General features: G+C 38.9%; 1 protein-coding gene across 6 annotated transcripts in view; it reads right to left on the minus strand.

Moving 5' to 3' along the window:
• The window catches only part of LOC127654057 (ecotropic viral integration site 5 protein homolog), a 72801-nt gene that overhangs the window by 20917 nt on the left and 37149 nt on the right, over positions 1–14735 (minus strand). For 4 of the 6 annotated variants that reach the window (XM_052141009.1, XM_052141006.1, XM_052141007.1 and 1 more), the window contains 14 exons: positions 12841–12915; positions 12463–12588; positions 12144–12287; positions 9018–9107; positions 8602–8699; positions 8429–8489; positions 8090–8143; positions 6309–6341; positions 5759–5908; positions 4898–5026; positions 4614–4754; positions 2529–2687; positions 1457–1603; positions 900–995 (listed from right to left, as the gene is read on the minus strand). In XM_052141009.1, the coding sequence (XP_051996969.1) occupies positions 900–995; positions 1457–1603; positions 2529–2687; positions 4614–4754; positions 4898–5026; positions 5759–5908; positions 6309–6341; positions 8090–8143; positions 8429–8489; positions 8602–8699; positions 9018–9107; positions 12144–12287; positions 12463–12588; positions 12841–12915 (1503 nt within the window). The remainder of the gene's footprint in view (positions 1–899; positions 996–1456; positions 1604–2528; positions 2688–4613; positions 4755–4897; positions 5027–5758; positions 5909–6308; positions 6342–8089; positions 8144–8428; positions 8490–8601; positions 8700–9017; positions 9108–12143; positions 12288–12462; positions 12589–12840; positions 12916–14735) is intronic. The other 2 variants (XM_052141011.1, XM_052141012.1) reach the window with 2 other exon arrangements.

Genomic DNA, 14735 nt, shown 5'->3' on the forward strand with positions numbered 1-14735 from the left:
TCATCATAAACACTGATTGTGAACCACTGTGATTTTGTAGTATTTTTTGCTAACATTTTTTTTTTCTTACTTCACTAGTTTTTGACCTTTACTAAAATAGCATTACTAAAAATATGGAGAATATATCAATATTTCTCAGATTTATCACTTTTATGGACAAAAAGTGCTATTGGATGTTTTTCAATGAACGCTTGTCATGGACAGTTGACCCAAGTGTGGCGAACCGGATTCATCCGGCGATCGCGTTTTCACAACAAAGGTATGAAATCCCATTTTGATATTGCATGTTTTCACTTATACTCCTGGAACAAATAACTAAATTGCTGTTTCTGGAGCATTGCTATCGCGAAACAGAGATCGGATATCAATGCTGAACCCTTAGACCTTTGAAAAGATGTATCATTTGTTAACATTCATTACATATATAGACGGTAAATTATATATCAAATGTAAGCAGATTGACGTCACCACCGCGTGCGGGGAATTGAGTATCAACACGTTAAGGGGATAACTACACAATTTTACACTTTCATAAGGTAAAGTTACTCCATAGATTGCTTCCTAAAACATTATTTTACAATTATTTATGCTCACGCGGTCCTACTGTTATTATTTGGCGAGCTCCAAATGACAGGGAATCAGAGAGAGAGAGCTGCATTGAGTTGATATGTCTGTCACCCCTCCACAATTGTTAATCAGCAAGTGTGTCACACCTCTGACTAGAGAGAGTGAGATCTTGGCAAAACAGTCTGCATGTGTCACACTCTAAACCAAAATCCGAGTTGTTTGGAATTTGCTAGTGTGGCGCTGGCCTAAATAGATTATGCTGTATAGTGTTGGGCTGTGAAGAGACTGCTGAACTGGATTGAGAAGCTGAGTGTTTTTGTGCTTATTTATACCTGAATCTCAAGCTCAGAGATCTGCTGCTGAAGTTCAGCCATGGCAGCTATATTTTCAGCTTCTCTCAATCTCACTGCCATTACATCTTCTTTATTCTGTTTAAGAGAGAGAGAGAAAAAAAGAGAAGCACTGTGAACAGGAACAAATTTGGGGAAAATATGTTTAGCTTTTTATTAAAAAGCTTCTTTTTAAAATTTAGCTGACAACCATGAGAGCACATTCACACTCAGCATTAATGTCCCTCTCTTGAAAACAGGAACTACTGCACCCTATTTTAAGTTAAGACATTAGAGGAAATTCAACTAAATCATACAGAGATGTGGTAATTAGAATAAAAAAATGTGAGACTTTGTTTTATTGCAAAGGTTTTTAATTGATTGATTGATAGTGAGTATCTAAAAGCATTTTTGATTTAAATAAATTTGAGCATTTTGAAATAGATATGCATTTGAGAAATCACGAGTGCTACAATCTTTTCTGAGAAAGTTCACAATATTTGCACCAGGCTGTGGGGTGGACTTTGTCTACTTAGTTGATGTCATGAAATGACCCTCACCTTGCACTGTATTTCAGCCTGTTTCCGTTTTGTCTCCTGAAGCTCTGCATGCTGCGTCTTGTTCTGGTTGGTCAAAACCTGAAGTCGCTCCTGCAGATTTCGTGCCTCCTGTTCTGCCCGGCGCAGCTGATTACAATGTATCTGATTCTGTATTTGGGTGAAATAATAATAAGCTCAGAACTCTATATGTAACTTAGATTTACATAGAAAGAGTGCAGTCTCAACCCTGAATAGTGAAGGAAATTAAGTTTGCATCATGCATCATATTGGCAAGGCATTTATTAATCAGTACTGAACTGAAATCTGCAGACATAAAGCAGTGCTAAATGAAGTACAGAACCCATCATGTCAGAGTGCATCAACTTCAGTCACTTTGTCTCCCTCTACAGGCCAAAAAACAAGTCCTTGATACAAAAAAAAAAGAAAAAGATGGATTGATGGATGGAAATTAACTGTGTATAGGGTCTCATAGTTATCAGTTATAGTCCATCAGAACTTAATTTTAAGTTTGAAATAATGTCAGTTTCAAGGTGCAATCAGTGAAATTGGTCTATATGTTGTGACCCAAAAACAGAAGTTCTCAGTTATGGATTGCATTACAGAATATTCTCTATTCACAGTCTACCATGATTCATTTATTGGAAGGGGATGCAGGGGATTACTGAGATAAAGAGAGTAATATTTGGCTGGTCGATATGGTCTCAATGCTCATGAATGTATGCCCAGCATCATATTTGGAATATAGCAGCTGCTATATATATATATATATTTTCCACAAGTGCCTAAAACTTTTGAACAGTACTATATATATATATATATATATATATATATATATATATATATATATATATAAAGTACGTTAACGTTAATCTTGAATATGGTTACCCTCTAACAATCTTAAATTTGGGGCAAATTATGAATATTTTCAGTATGATTAAAAACAGGCCTTCTCATGACACACTTGATACCAATTGTTCCATTTTCTGCTCTACGCTGCATCTGTGTGTGAGAGGCGAGTCTAAGTGTATCCGAGGGACGTGCAAGAGTGTAAAAGTAAACGGTGTGTCAAGACCTGGGTCTCCATTTCCAGCATCCTCTGCCTGGTCTCTCTGAGCTCGGCTTGAGCCTCTGCCTCCCTGAGCCTCACACTCATCAGCTCATCCTGCAGTTCACTTGCTGCATTCTTCCGTGGGCCGTCTTTCCAACGACCCGCTGTGCGTGCTAGATGCCTCTGTAGACAACAAAAATCAAATTCACTTAAAAGTCAGCCTGAAATAAAAAATGACCCTATTTATTTTCTTAATGCATGTTATTGGTCTTACTGTGAATGATTCATCCATACATATTAGGTTTTTTCTTAAATATCATAATGTAATAACTTGCTCTTCCGCTGCTTTGACTTCTCTGCTGCCGTATTCAAGGTGGCACGGCAGTTAAGAGAATAGTAAAACGTGCCCCTTCAACAATCTATCATGTAGTAGAGCACACAAACCTGGCGTCCACTCAAGCAGCAAACTCAGAGATGGTGAAGAGGTGTATATGTGGCTGTTTTCCTCCCAAAACAGTTGGATTACATGCCCGCTGGCTTGAATTTTTACATTTCAAAAGAAGGAATAATGGCAAATTTGCAGTTGTGTTTGAAGCATTTCACACCTGAATGTTTCCAGAGGTTATCATTCCTGAATGGAACGTGAATGGGATGCAAAGAAAGTGGCTGGAGTTTCATCATATTTTTAATGCAGGCATTTGTCTGATGTATCTTGAGATGTACAGTACGAGTAAGTGGTTTTTTTTTCCATTCTTTTTGTTAAGTGTATTCAAAATGTTAATATATTTAGAAATTTGACTTACTTGTTTCCCATTCTTCTGCATTGGAAATTTGCATTTACAAATACAATATGTATGAAATAAACAATATTCATTTTATTCATTATAGCTTTTGACTACTGCATCATAAGCAGGGCGTAAAAACAAAGATGCCAAAAACACAATTAATTTGGGTATTAATCTATGTTTATGACTCATAAACAAATACTGCAATGGGCTGTGTTTGTTTATGGGCTGGTTATGTATTACTGTTGACAGTTACATTATTGTTCAGTTCTCAAGTTAGGGGAAAAAACAGGCCAGTATTGAGATCTGAGTTTCCCCAGTAACCGGCTCTGGAATGAGCAGCACCATTTGGATGGAAAGGAAAGTGTGGCTTTGTCGGACTGCAATGTAAACAAAAGACTATTGGCCATTTTTTTTTAAAGGGACAAACCTGAAAATCACGTACATTGTGGGGACCAGCCAAAGGTCGACAAAAACGGCTTAAAAGGATAGTTCACCCAAAAATGAAAATTCTCTTAACATTTACTTACCCCATGCCATCCCAGATGTGTGACTTTCTTTCCTTAGCAGAACACAATCTAAGAATTTTAGAAAAATATTTCACCTCTGTAGGTCCTTACAATGCAAGTGAATGGTGATCACAAATTTGTAGCTCCAAAAATCACATACAGGAAACATAAATATAATCCAGGCGACTCCAATGTGGAAAGGAGCATGTCTTGAGAAGCAATATACTAAGTGTGGGTGAGAAACAGAAAAATATTTATGTCTTTATTACTTTAAATCTCCTGAGTGAAGTGAAAATGAAACAAAAAAGGCACCAAATGTGACTTTCAGATGTAAAAGTGAAAGTGGAGATTTAGAGAAAAAAAAGGACATATATTTTGACCTATTTCTCAACCACACCTATTATATTGCTTCTAAAGATATGCATTTAAACACTGTAGATGTATAGATGACTTATGTTGGCGCTACAAAGGTCTGATCACCATTCACTTAAATTATATAGACCTACAGAGCTGAGACATTCTACTGAAAATCTTTTGTTTGTGTTCTTCTGCAGAAAAAAGACATAAACATCTGGGATGGCATGATGGTGAGCAAGTTATGAGAGAATTTTCACTTTTGGGTGAACTACCCCTTTAATAAATGTACTAAATATTGCTTTAATTAAAATAAAAAAAAAATGCAAACAGGATTCTGTGGGGATTAGGTTTAGGAGAAGGGGAAGAAACTATTATTAGTTAAGATTAGTTTAAAAGCAATGCAAGTTCGATGGTATGTTCCCACCATGGCAGAGAATACAAATGTCAATGTATTTTACCTGCCAGTGCTCCTCCAGGTTTCTGACCTGCTGTCTAAGCTCTTTAAGGCCTGTTAGAGCCTCTGCCTCCCTAAGTTTTACACCAATTAGCTCCTCTTGTAGACGTACAACATTATTCTCATCTGGCAGGGATGCATTTCTCTGAAATAGAAGCAAACATGAATAAATGATGAATAAACAGAAAATTAAATCATGAGTTATTTAGGATTTAGGTCTTCTAAAACTTCCAAGCTTTGCCTATGGGTGCTTTTGTGGGTCTGAGAACATTAGTGAGGTGTTACAACCTTCTCCATGTCGAGTATTTTGTCCTGCATCTCTTTTAGTGCGCAGTGGGACTCAGCTTCTTTAAGTCGGGCCTGCACCAGTTCTCTCTCCAACTGTAGGATGAACTCCTCGGTGTAACGTGGGTTCCCCTTCAAATTGAGAAACATAACAAAAATGTGACAATCAAAAAGCTGTTTAAACTCAACAAGTCTTTGATCGATGTCAATGACATCAACATCTGAACAGCCCTTATGATTCAATTTTACCCATGTGTCTCTTCATGGCTGTAATTACCAATGATTAAAACACACATTTGATTCCAATCTTCAGACTGCGTCAGGGAAAAAATCCCTTCAAATGCTCATGGCTGTTCCAACAACCACATTAAAGCATAATGAGATCTCAACACAACATTATGTAAAACAGCACTTTCCTCACAGCATATGACACATTATCTGCTTTTTTCAGTGTCGAGCATGTCTGCATTTATATTTGATGAGCCATATTGTGCCCTTCTGTTAAGAGTGTAGATTTGATTAATAGACAGAGGCCACACTCAAGACTGCCAACAGAGAGCAGGTTACACTCATACCTGACAACTCTTACATATACATGATCCCATTCAGCATAGTTGTGCATGTAAATGACCTCTGCTCTGCTGTTCTGATTTGAAGTCATGCATGTAAAAAGCATCATTACAAGAGCTTCCAATGCAAGCTCTGCAGTCGATGAGATTTTGTTGCTAAGCAAAACCGAAAGGATCATTTACGCCTGCCAGCAAAAAAAAAAAAGTCTGTTTTCATTTGTTTTCTGTGTCCGAAAAGCACACTCTGAGCAGGCCTCCTGTCCAAAAGGAGGCACTGTCTATTAACTGTCCTTACCACAAATGGCTGCTGTTGCTGCAGCTGTCGGATGGTGCTTTGTGCCTGCTCCAGCTGTGAACTGGCCTCTTCGTTCTGTTGTTTGAGCGTGGCTAGCTCCCGCTTGACCAGGTAGTTCTCCTCCGCCTCTTGGGCTCGTGTCACCTGACCCTGACATGACCAATTATGGATGATGGGTGAGCGCAGAGGGGGAATGGGCGGAAACGGACGCATGGATGGTGGAAAATTAATGCTGGAGCTCATGTTTTGGCAACAAGCTGTTAGAATTTTATTTTAACATTTCTTAACCATGTATTTTTGGGGGGTTATTGCAGTACACCACCAATTATCAGGATTGCACCCAAAGATAATAAGCAGTCATGCGTCTTCCCTTTTCCCATGCCACTAGAATTCGGAGAATTAGCCTTGTTTAAATCTTGATTGTTAGTCCCTTAGGTGTGAGATTTTAAAAGTAAATAAGGGAAAGGAAGCGAAGCTAAGGACAGATCTTTTAGGGTTCTTTATGAGAAAAGACAGAGCGAAAGAAAAAAAATGAGAGTGAAAATTGTACCTGAATCAATCTATCTGCCAAAGAAGCACTTTCCTAAAAACAGAGAAAATCCACAAAGGAAAGCAAACAGAAGAGAGAGACCAGAGGATATTACAACATGGAACAAAACAATAAGATAGATTTGAAAGAAAACAGTGTTTTGTTTTCATACCCCTAAATTAAAATATACTACAGAGACAGTGTTCAAGAAGAACATCTTATGTATCAGTAGAATTACAAATGCAACTTTCCAACAGTCACAGTGGGGTGGTGAAGAAAAGGAACATGATTTGGAGCATGGTGGTTGTGATGTGGCTGTGGAAACAATGACAGATGTAATAAAGACTGTAACACCACAACAAAGTGAAAAGTTTAAGAGGAGGCCAAGCAGAGAACAGATTGAGCTTAAGTAGTGTAAGAATCAATGGAATTGGTTCAAACGGAATCTATGTTAAACAAAGTGGGTTTGATGTGTTTGTGTGAAAGGTTTTTATGACAGATGCAGAGCCGGTCCTAGGTTACATATAATGAACTATTTTAGGTGTTTGAGTTAGTATTTCATTTGAGTAGAAAAGTTCCATGCTGGTGATGGAGGTGGTTTACAGCAATGTATTGTGTGTTGTTTATTTTTTCTTTTATTGAACAGCACCAAGGGCTTTCTCTCTTTTTCATGCATGACACAAACATGCCATAACAAGCAGAGAATATTCCAACATGCACCACGGCAAGTTCTGGTTTTTAGCATGCTGCGTTCTGTTAACCAACCACTTTGGTCTTAAATTAGTACATGTAGAGGAGAAGTATTTCAAACCTATGTGCGCAGCCAAAAGACTGGGGGTGTTCTTATTTTTGTCCCCATGGTAATTACTTACCTTCATAGCATACAATTAGCAAACAATACTGCATATCTCGAACTAATTTTCAAATGCCATGCACACGAGCCATATATGATACACCCTATCAGGTGTGCATGCATATGTTATTGATCCCAAAGCGTAGTGATGGACAGCACGGAGATGAGCCATGGACGAGTCAAGATAAGCAAATATGGGAAAAGATGAAGGAGTATGGATGTGTTTGATTAGTGTTTGGTTTGATTTGATAGACAGAGCTTGGCTTGATCCCATATTTAAAGGATTAGTTCACCCAAAATGTAAGTGTATAATTTTTTACTCATCCTTATTCAATCCCAGATGTGTATGACTTTCTTCTGCAGAACACAAATGATAATTTTTAGAAGAAAATCTCAAATCTGTTGGTCCATTCAATGCAAGTAAAGGGTGGCCTGAATTTTGAAGGTCCAAAAATCACATAAAGGGAGCATAAAAGTAATCCATAAGACTCCAGTGGTTTAATCCAAGTGTTCAGATATGATATGATAGGTGTGCATGAGAAACAGATCAATATTTAAGTCCTTTTTTACTATAAATTTTCCTCCCTGCCCAGGTGGCGGCGATATGCATGAAGAATGTAAAGCGGCAAAAACAAAGTAAAAGAATGCAAAAGTGAAAAAAAACGTATATATTTAGCTGTTTCTCATCCACACCTATCATATCACTTCTGTAAATATGGATTTAACAATTGGAGTTGTAAAGATTTATTTTATGCTACCTTTATATGCTTTTTGGATATTCTAAATTCTGGCCACCTTTCACTTGTATTGTATGGACCTTCAGAGATATTATTCTAAAAATATTTGTTTGTGTTCTGCAGAAGAAAGTAAGTCATACACATTTGGGATGGCATAAGGTGAGTAAATTAATTTTGGGTGAACTAATGAGCTCCAATCTGTGATCACTCACTTTCTCCAGAGTGTCTATTCGCTGCTTCAGAAGTCTGTTCTCTGTGCGTAGTCTCTATAATAGAATGATTAAATAAAAAGGGTCAGACAGTAATGCATCAAACAATATCAGAATTATCTGTGTAATTAGAATAATCAGAATGTACTAGACAGTGAACTGCCTGCAAATAATACAGCACTTAGTTTTGTTTCAATTAAATGAATGTGAATGTCAAAGTATATACTTTGTCAAAGCCTTTAGTGAGTATGTTGTAAAAAATGTGTAGAGAAAATGATAATTGATTGAATGATGAAAAGATGATTAAAATGAAAATGAGGAGTTAAAGTGGAAAAAACTAACCTTGATTTCCACCTGTTCCTCCATCTCCTTGGTTTTGATTGTAGTGTACTCCTTCTCCAATCTGAAAACAAAGGCATACAGGAACACATAAACCATAAAGCAAACCTCCATGTTCAAAAACATACTAAGAAAAAAAAAATATTCAAGTTTAACTCCACTACACACAGACTCACTTTTTCATTTTCTTGGCATTGTACTTGACTTGATATGCAGCCTGGATAACTTTTTCTGGTCCACTGTCCAGCTGATGAGGGATGACTCTCTGAAAGTGCTGCAGGAGAGAGTGTGAATATAAAAAATGAAAATTATTATTCCATTTACCATGTTTTAATAAGTAAAGAAGAGGCTAAAAAAAATGACTACGTTATTTGCAAATCAATCATTACTCCGTGAAACTCAATATAATTTCTTCAACTTTGTATTTGGCTTGTCAAATTTCTTCATTGCACATTTGCAATCATAATTTAAAATGCTAAGCTCCTCAGTGGAAAGTGAGTAAATACTATATAAAGCTCTTATACAGACAAGCATCAGCAAGTAGATTGAGCAGAACAAAGCTGAGAGGAAAATGTATTTATAATTATCACACCTGCAGCATCCCCTCCATGTCCAACTGCATGAGCTCTGCCTGATTCATCTGAAGGATGGCCATCCCGACACGAAACACTATCTCGAAACCCTGTAATGACACCTACTGATGAGAACTAAAGCAAAGAAAAAATGCACTATCATTGTACAACCAACAGAGGGCGTACAATACACTAAAATACAAATGCACACCATGTTTTCAATTAGCTCTGTCACATACAAAACACATTATTACAATGTGCTAAAACAGGGGTGTCAAAGTCAAATGGACGGAGGGCCAAATAAAAAAATCAGCTACAAGACGAGGGCCGGACTGTTCGAATGTTCATTGAAAATTTTTTAAATGACGCATATAGTCTAGTGAACCTAATTGAACCTACTGAAAACCTAACAAATATATTACAATATGATCAGATAAATAAAGCAATATTTTCTTATGGCTCTGTCAGTAATCTTTAATTTTCAACAGACACAAAAGACAAATTTCCTTTATATAAATATCCCCATAACATGAACATTAAATGAAAGAAACCGGTATTCAAGGCACCATCAGTAGACTATATTTTCTATTTTAGCAAAAGTGGGCTAAATTTACTTCAAAGAAAAAACAATAATAGCAATTTTCTATCATCCACTCAACTGAAATATTTTTAAAATATAATTGGATTGAAATACAAAAAAATAAAGTGCAAAAATCTATTAATCAAAAACAACACTTTGTTTAAGGAGAAGTAACATGCAGTGAAAACAAATATTAAATTTTAACTTTTAAACTTGAACTGAGTAAAAACTCTAAATATGTGATTGCACAGTAATGTTCACTTGTTTGAGGTTGAGGGTGATACTTGGTGGTGTCCCATCTTTTCCACAAGTTCATCAATGTTCGGGGTAAGGCTCTGAGCTGAAGAAATCCTCAGAATTGAGTGGAGGTGTTCAGCAGTAAGTCGACTTCTGTGTGATGTTTTGTTCAGGTTCATCAAAGAAAACAGTTGTTCACACAGGTATGTGCTGCCAAACATAGACAACGTTTGAGCAGCCTGGATGCGCAGCTGGGGCATTGTGCCGGGGAGGAAACGGGCGAACTCCGCAGCACCCACTGCCGCATATTTTGCCCTCAGTGCATCATTGCATTGGAGGTCAATCAACTCCATTTGGAGGTTTGGTGGTGAGCTTTCCACGTCAACAGCAAATGGGTTACCGAGCAGTTCCAACCTGCTTTTTTGTGCTTCAAAGTCAGCAAATCGGCGTCGAAAGTCAGCGGCAAGCATACCTATTTTATCAGCCAACTGTGTGCTCGGGAACGCACTGGTAGAGAGCTTCTCTTTCATGGTCTGGCAGCTGGGAAAGTGGCTCAAATTTTCTTTCCGCATCTGCGTCTCCCACAGAGTCAGTTTGGTTTTAAATGCCTTCACTGTACTGTACATATCAGAGATGACACGATCCCGACCCTGCAGCTGCAAGTTTATTGCATTCAGATGACTCGTAATGTCACACAGAAAAGCCATTTCACACAGAAACATTTCGTCTCGGAGTTGTGTTGTGTCTTTCCCTTTGCTGTCCAAGAACAGACAAATCTCCTCACGAGCTCGAAACATCTTTGAAGCACCTTTCCTGGCTTAGCCATCGCACCTCTGTGTGATAAGGCAAATCACCATGCTCCGTTTCTAACTCCGTCAGAAATGCCTTGAACTGGCGGTGATTCAAACCTTTGGCTCTGATAAAGTTAACTGTGCGCGTGATGATGCTCATTACATGCTCCATTTTCAAGGCTTTACCGCACAACGCTTCCTGGTGTATGATACAATGATAAGCTGTCAGCTCACCTGTCGCGTTTTCCTCTTGCATCTTTTCCCGTATCTTCGCCACCAGTCCGCCTCCTGTGTCCACACATCGCAGGTGCTCCGTCGGTTGTCAAACCCACGAGTTTTTCCCAAGGCAGCTCCATCTCATTTACACATCTTGACACCTCTTCATACAAATCATGCCCCGTAGTTGTGCCATGCATAGGACGTAAAGCCAAAAACTCCTCTGTCACGCTTAGGTTGGAGTCCACTCAGCGGATGAAAATTGACAACTGGGCAATGTCAGAAATGTCGGTGCTCTCATCCACAGCCAAGGAATATGCAATAAAATCTTTTCCCTTTTCACAAGCTGCTCTTTTAGATTGATGGACAACTGGTCTACTCTCTCGGCAATGGTGTTTCTGCTCAGACTCACATTTAAAAAGAGTTGCCTTTTTCTGGGCAAACTTCGTCACAAACTTTAATCATGCAGTTTTTGATGAAATCCCCTCCGTAAATGGCCGGGCTGATTTAGCGATCTCTTCTGCCAAAATAAAACTGGCCTTGACAGCAGCCTGGCCTTGTGATTTGGCTTTTTGAACAGAGCCTGTCGAGATTTGAGGCCTCGTTTTAATTCCTCTGCCTTTTGTAGCCTTTGTTCCATGTCCATATTCTTGTTTTTGTCCGCGTGTTTCGTTTCATAATGTCGTCTCAGATTATACTCTTTCAGTACCGCCACACTTTCTCCACACAGAAGACACACAGGTTTTCCAGCTACCTTCGTGAACATATACTCCGACTCCCACCTTGTTTGAAACCCCGGTTCTCAGTATCCACCTTCCGCTTTGCCATTTTTGATGGGTATCTGAAAGTTAATTTTACTGTGATGCTGACGACTGCTGTGCCAATAAATATTGAAATGAAGCAGCCTACTGCTCGGTGCGTCACCTTTGCATTGTGGGAAATGTAGTATTGGTGCGTGTAAAAGATCTGCGGGCTGCCGGCTTGCTGCGGGCCGGTTCTAATAATAAATCAAGATCATCCCAGGGGCCGTAAAAAACCTTCTTGCGGGCCGGATGTGGCCCGCGGGCCTTGACTCTGACATATGTGGTGTAAAAGATCTGCGGGCTGCCGGCTTGCTGCGGGCCGGTTCTAATAATAAATCAAGATCATCCCAGGGGCCGTAAAAAACCTTCTTGCGGGCCGGATGTGGCCCGCGGGCCTTGACTCTGACATATGTGTGCTAAAATAAGATGTAGACTATGAGAGAGAGAGAGAGAGAGAGAGAGAGAGAGAGAGAGAGAGAGAGAGAGAGCAAGAAAGAAATGCTGATGAAGTCTCCTTACCTCACACATGAATATATCAAATATCCTAGTGGCAACAGGAAGGGGAAAAGAGGTGAGGAAGATGGTGAGAAACCAGGAGGAAGCATACATGGAGGTGTGGAAACTCTGGACCTGGAAGTGCACATGGAGCTCTGGGAGTTGCTCCTAAAGTTAAAAGAGAAACCAAAACAGATAATGAATTCCAACATTTTGTGTAGTTCATAATATATTACAATTTTATTCGACAGACAAAGATTTAAAGCCAAGCACTGATAGTATAACGTTTCTAAACACATTTATGATGTACTAGCTAAATGTGAGAGTTTGGTGGATCACAGACCTGAATCATACATTCAAACTGATACATGCAGAGGCCCAATTCAGCCATACTGGGTTTAAAGAGTTCTCTCAACCGGTAGTCCTGCATCAGTTTCACAAACACACAGAAAGCCTCCTCTTCTGGCATCTGCGTGAAGACATTTATACATCATAATCACAGAATGGGAATCCACTGCTAACCAATTTAAAAATATTTTACATTACATTCTGAGATAAAAAAAAAATAAAAAAAGAATTTTAAACTCAGATTCACAAAATGTCATGTTTTCAAACTAATAACACTTAATAACATTGCTCCATTACTGCATTAAAGACAACTAAATCATAAAATGAATAAAAAGCTGTTTATATGTAAAACCCTTTTTGACAATGTTAATACCTGCATAAGAAGAAGGCCGACAATGAAAGCACTTCCCTGACAATAGCCCACCTCTCTATCAACAAGAGAGTAAGCCTGCGAACACAAGAGAGAATTAGTGAGATCAGAAAATATTTTACTAAAAGAGAGAACTGAAGATATTAGTGTTTACTATGTCTCAAATCCCTTAGCATTAGCCCAAATACAGTATTGGAATACTGTTGACACTGGATCTCCATGATGTTTAGAAGAAAATATAGCCTAAATAACAAATTCATTGCAAATGTATATATACAGTATACAGTATATACTACACTGCTCTCTGGAATACTCGATTCTGATTGGTCAATGGCACCATCCAGTGGTCAGATATTGCTCTGTAACAACCGCACATCCGGGGATTAAGACGTATAAGACTATTCATCCGGGTTCTGCGAGCCATAGCTCCTGCTTCTCGGCTCACTGTATGATCTCTACAAGCTAATAAAATAATTTAAACTCAAATCAATGTTTCATGTGCATTTTTTTATTTATTTGGCAAGTAGTCTTGTAATAGGCTGAATATTGAGGAGTCAGACGGTCATTTTTACAAAGTAAACACCAACAGAACGCAAACCGGAGGTTGATTTCAGATGTTCAGTGATTTCTTCTTAAATGACATAACTTCAATGCAAATCACTATTTTATTTGGTTAGTAGCCATGTAATAAGTGGGATAATGTACATTCAGTCAATTATCGCAAAATAAACCCCTTCAGGGTTATACAAGACCCCTCCCCTTTGCGTCGGGGTGGGCGGTGTTGTGCCATTGATTCGCTGTCCCCTTCTGCATTATTGTGGCCGCCTTCGACATATCACGGCAACGTTTCACGGCCCCCTTCATCATATTGTGGCCCACTTTGGAGTATCGCTGCTCCGTTTTGTGGCCGGCCCACCGGGAAAAGTCCACCTTTGCATGACTACACTATTTCTTCAATGAAATTACAAAACAAAACTTAAGAGTCTCTTATATGTGGCCTGGGTAGCTCAGCGAGAATTAACGCTAACTACCACCCCTGGAGTCGCAAGTTTGAATCCAGGGTGTGCTGAGTGACTCCAGCCAGGCCTCCAAAGCAACCAAATTGGCCCGGTTGCAAGGGAGGGTAGTGTCACATCTGGGTCTCAATGGGGCGTGTGGTAAGATGTGCATGGATCGCGGAGAGTTGCATGAGCCTCCACATGCAGAGTCTCATGCTGCGGCACAGTGAGTCATGTGATAAGATACACGGATTGACTGTCTCAGAAGCGGAGGCAACTGGTTTGAGGGGAGTAACCGCGCCAACACGACGACCTACTAAGTAGTGGGAATTGGGCATTCCAAATTGGGGAGAAAAAAGGGGATAAAAAAAGAGCCTCTTATATGCACATTGAACAAAAACATAAATAATAATAGAAGTTAAATGAAAAGTACAATTACTGTATAATAATTGTAACAAAATTAAGACATTAGCAGTGCAGATTTCTGTGTATTTTGCCTTTTAGCTCACCACTTGCTCTTATCACTCAATTTTCAAGTTTTTTTTTTCAGCAATACCAAAAAAATAAACATTATCAGAGGAGATGGCAGATCTGATAGCATTGACAATGCCCCCTGCTGGACAATTACTGTGAGTGCTTGTTTATATAGTGCGGGCACTACAGAATTGCTGAGATGTGTTCTTGTAAGAACTTTAAAGCGGGGCTGAAGCACGTTAAGCAAATGCTTAAATCCTGTGTTCTCAACGATTGAGTATAGTCGGATACCTGCAGAAATAAATACTCCTATGGCGTTATTTATCGCATTAACCCTGTCTGTGCTTGCAGCGAGAGACTAACTTGCACAGGCTGTTTATGCTTTGCTCCAGTAAGCTCAAGAGAAATGTGTGGATGATGTCGCTA

Source organism: Xyrauchen texanus, chromosome 13 (genome assembly GCF_025860055.1).
Source record: "Xyrauchen texanus isolate HMW12.3.18 chromosome 13, RBS_HiC_50CHRs, whole genome shotgun sequence".
Lineage (NCBI taxonomy): Eukaryota > Metazoa > Chordata > Actinopteri > Cypriniformes > Catostomidae > Xyrauchen > Xyrauchen texanus.